At 34.6% G+C, this 899-nt stretch overlaps 1 protein-coding gene across 1 annotated transcript; it reads left to right on the top strand.

Annotated features, from left to right (window-relative positions):
* Positions 1-247: 247 nt before the first annotated feature.
* SARC_16714 (hypothetical protein) lies at positions 248-433 on the top strand (the record flags this gene model as incomplete). The annotated part of the gene is made up of 1 exon (XM_014289181.1): positions 248-433. A coding segment is annotated over one exon (186 nt), but the record flags the coding sequence as incomplete, so codon positions are not given.
* Between the last annotated feature and the right edge of the window lie 466 nt (positions 434-899).

Genomic DNA, 899 nt, shown 5'->3' on the forward strand with positions numbered 1-899 from the left:
TAGTTAGTTAGTTAGTTAGTTAGTTAGTTAGTTAGTTAGTTAGTTAAGTTAGTTAGTTAGTTAGTTAGTTAGTTAGTTAGTTAGTTAGTTGTTTAGTTAGTTAGTATATATATATATATATATATATATATATATATATATATATATACATATATACATATATTTGTATATATACACAATTAGGAATAACATCTAACTGAAATTTATTACTATTACAATCATATTCTCATCATATGTTTAGGGCAACATGACCAAGGAGGAAGCTTTGGGCTTATTTCATAACGTGACAAAGCAATTAAACACGGATGGCGGCATCCCCACTCAACTCTTCCCAATGGAAAGGACTGTAGTGATTGAACCAGGCACCTGGGTGTATAGAATACCCAACAACAACCCTACTGACGACAACTCATCGGTAGAGAACTACTACCAGGTATGTGTATGGGTGGGTTCTATATATATAATGTTTATGTTCTATATATTTCTGTTCTATATATAGAATATCTGTGTTCTATTTATAAATCACAAAGTGTTGATGTTTCACAATCTATATATAGACTGCAGCTCATAGAGTACATAGCAGCGACGCCAAAAATGATAACGCATCGGCAGAGAACTACTACCGGGTGAGTGAGTATACAATTGGGTACTATATATAGAATGAGTGTGATCTATTTATATCACGAGTGTAATCTATTTATAGTTGACACTGTGGTATGACTCACCATCTATATTTAGGTCGTAGTTCTCCGCATACACAACAACAACCCTACAGTACACTTGAGACCCTATATAGCCATCTCTCTGACCCTATATAGCCATCTCTCTATACAAATGACAAGCTTGTTCTCTGAATACGGTCACTGAAAGTGCGTCGCTGGCGTATGGTGCAGCTATCT

Source organism: Sphaeroforma arctica (assembly GCF_001186125.1).
Source record: "Sphaeroforma arctica JP610 unplaced genomic scaffold supercont1.8701, whole genome shotgun sequence".
Lineage (NCBI taxonomy): Eukaryota > Ichthyosporea > Ichthyophonida > Sphaeroforma > Sphaeroforma arctica.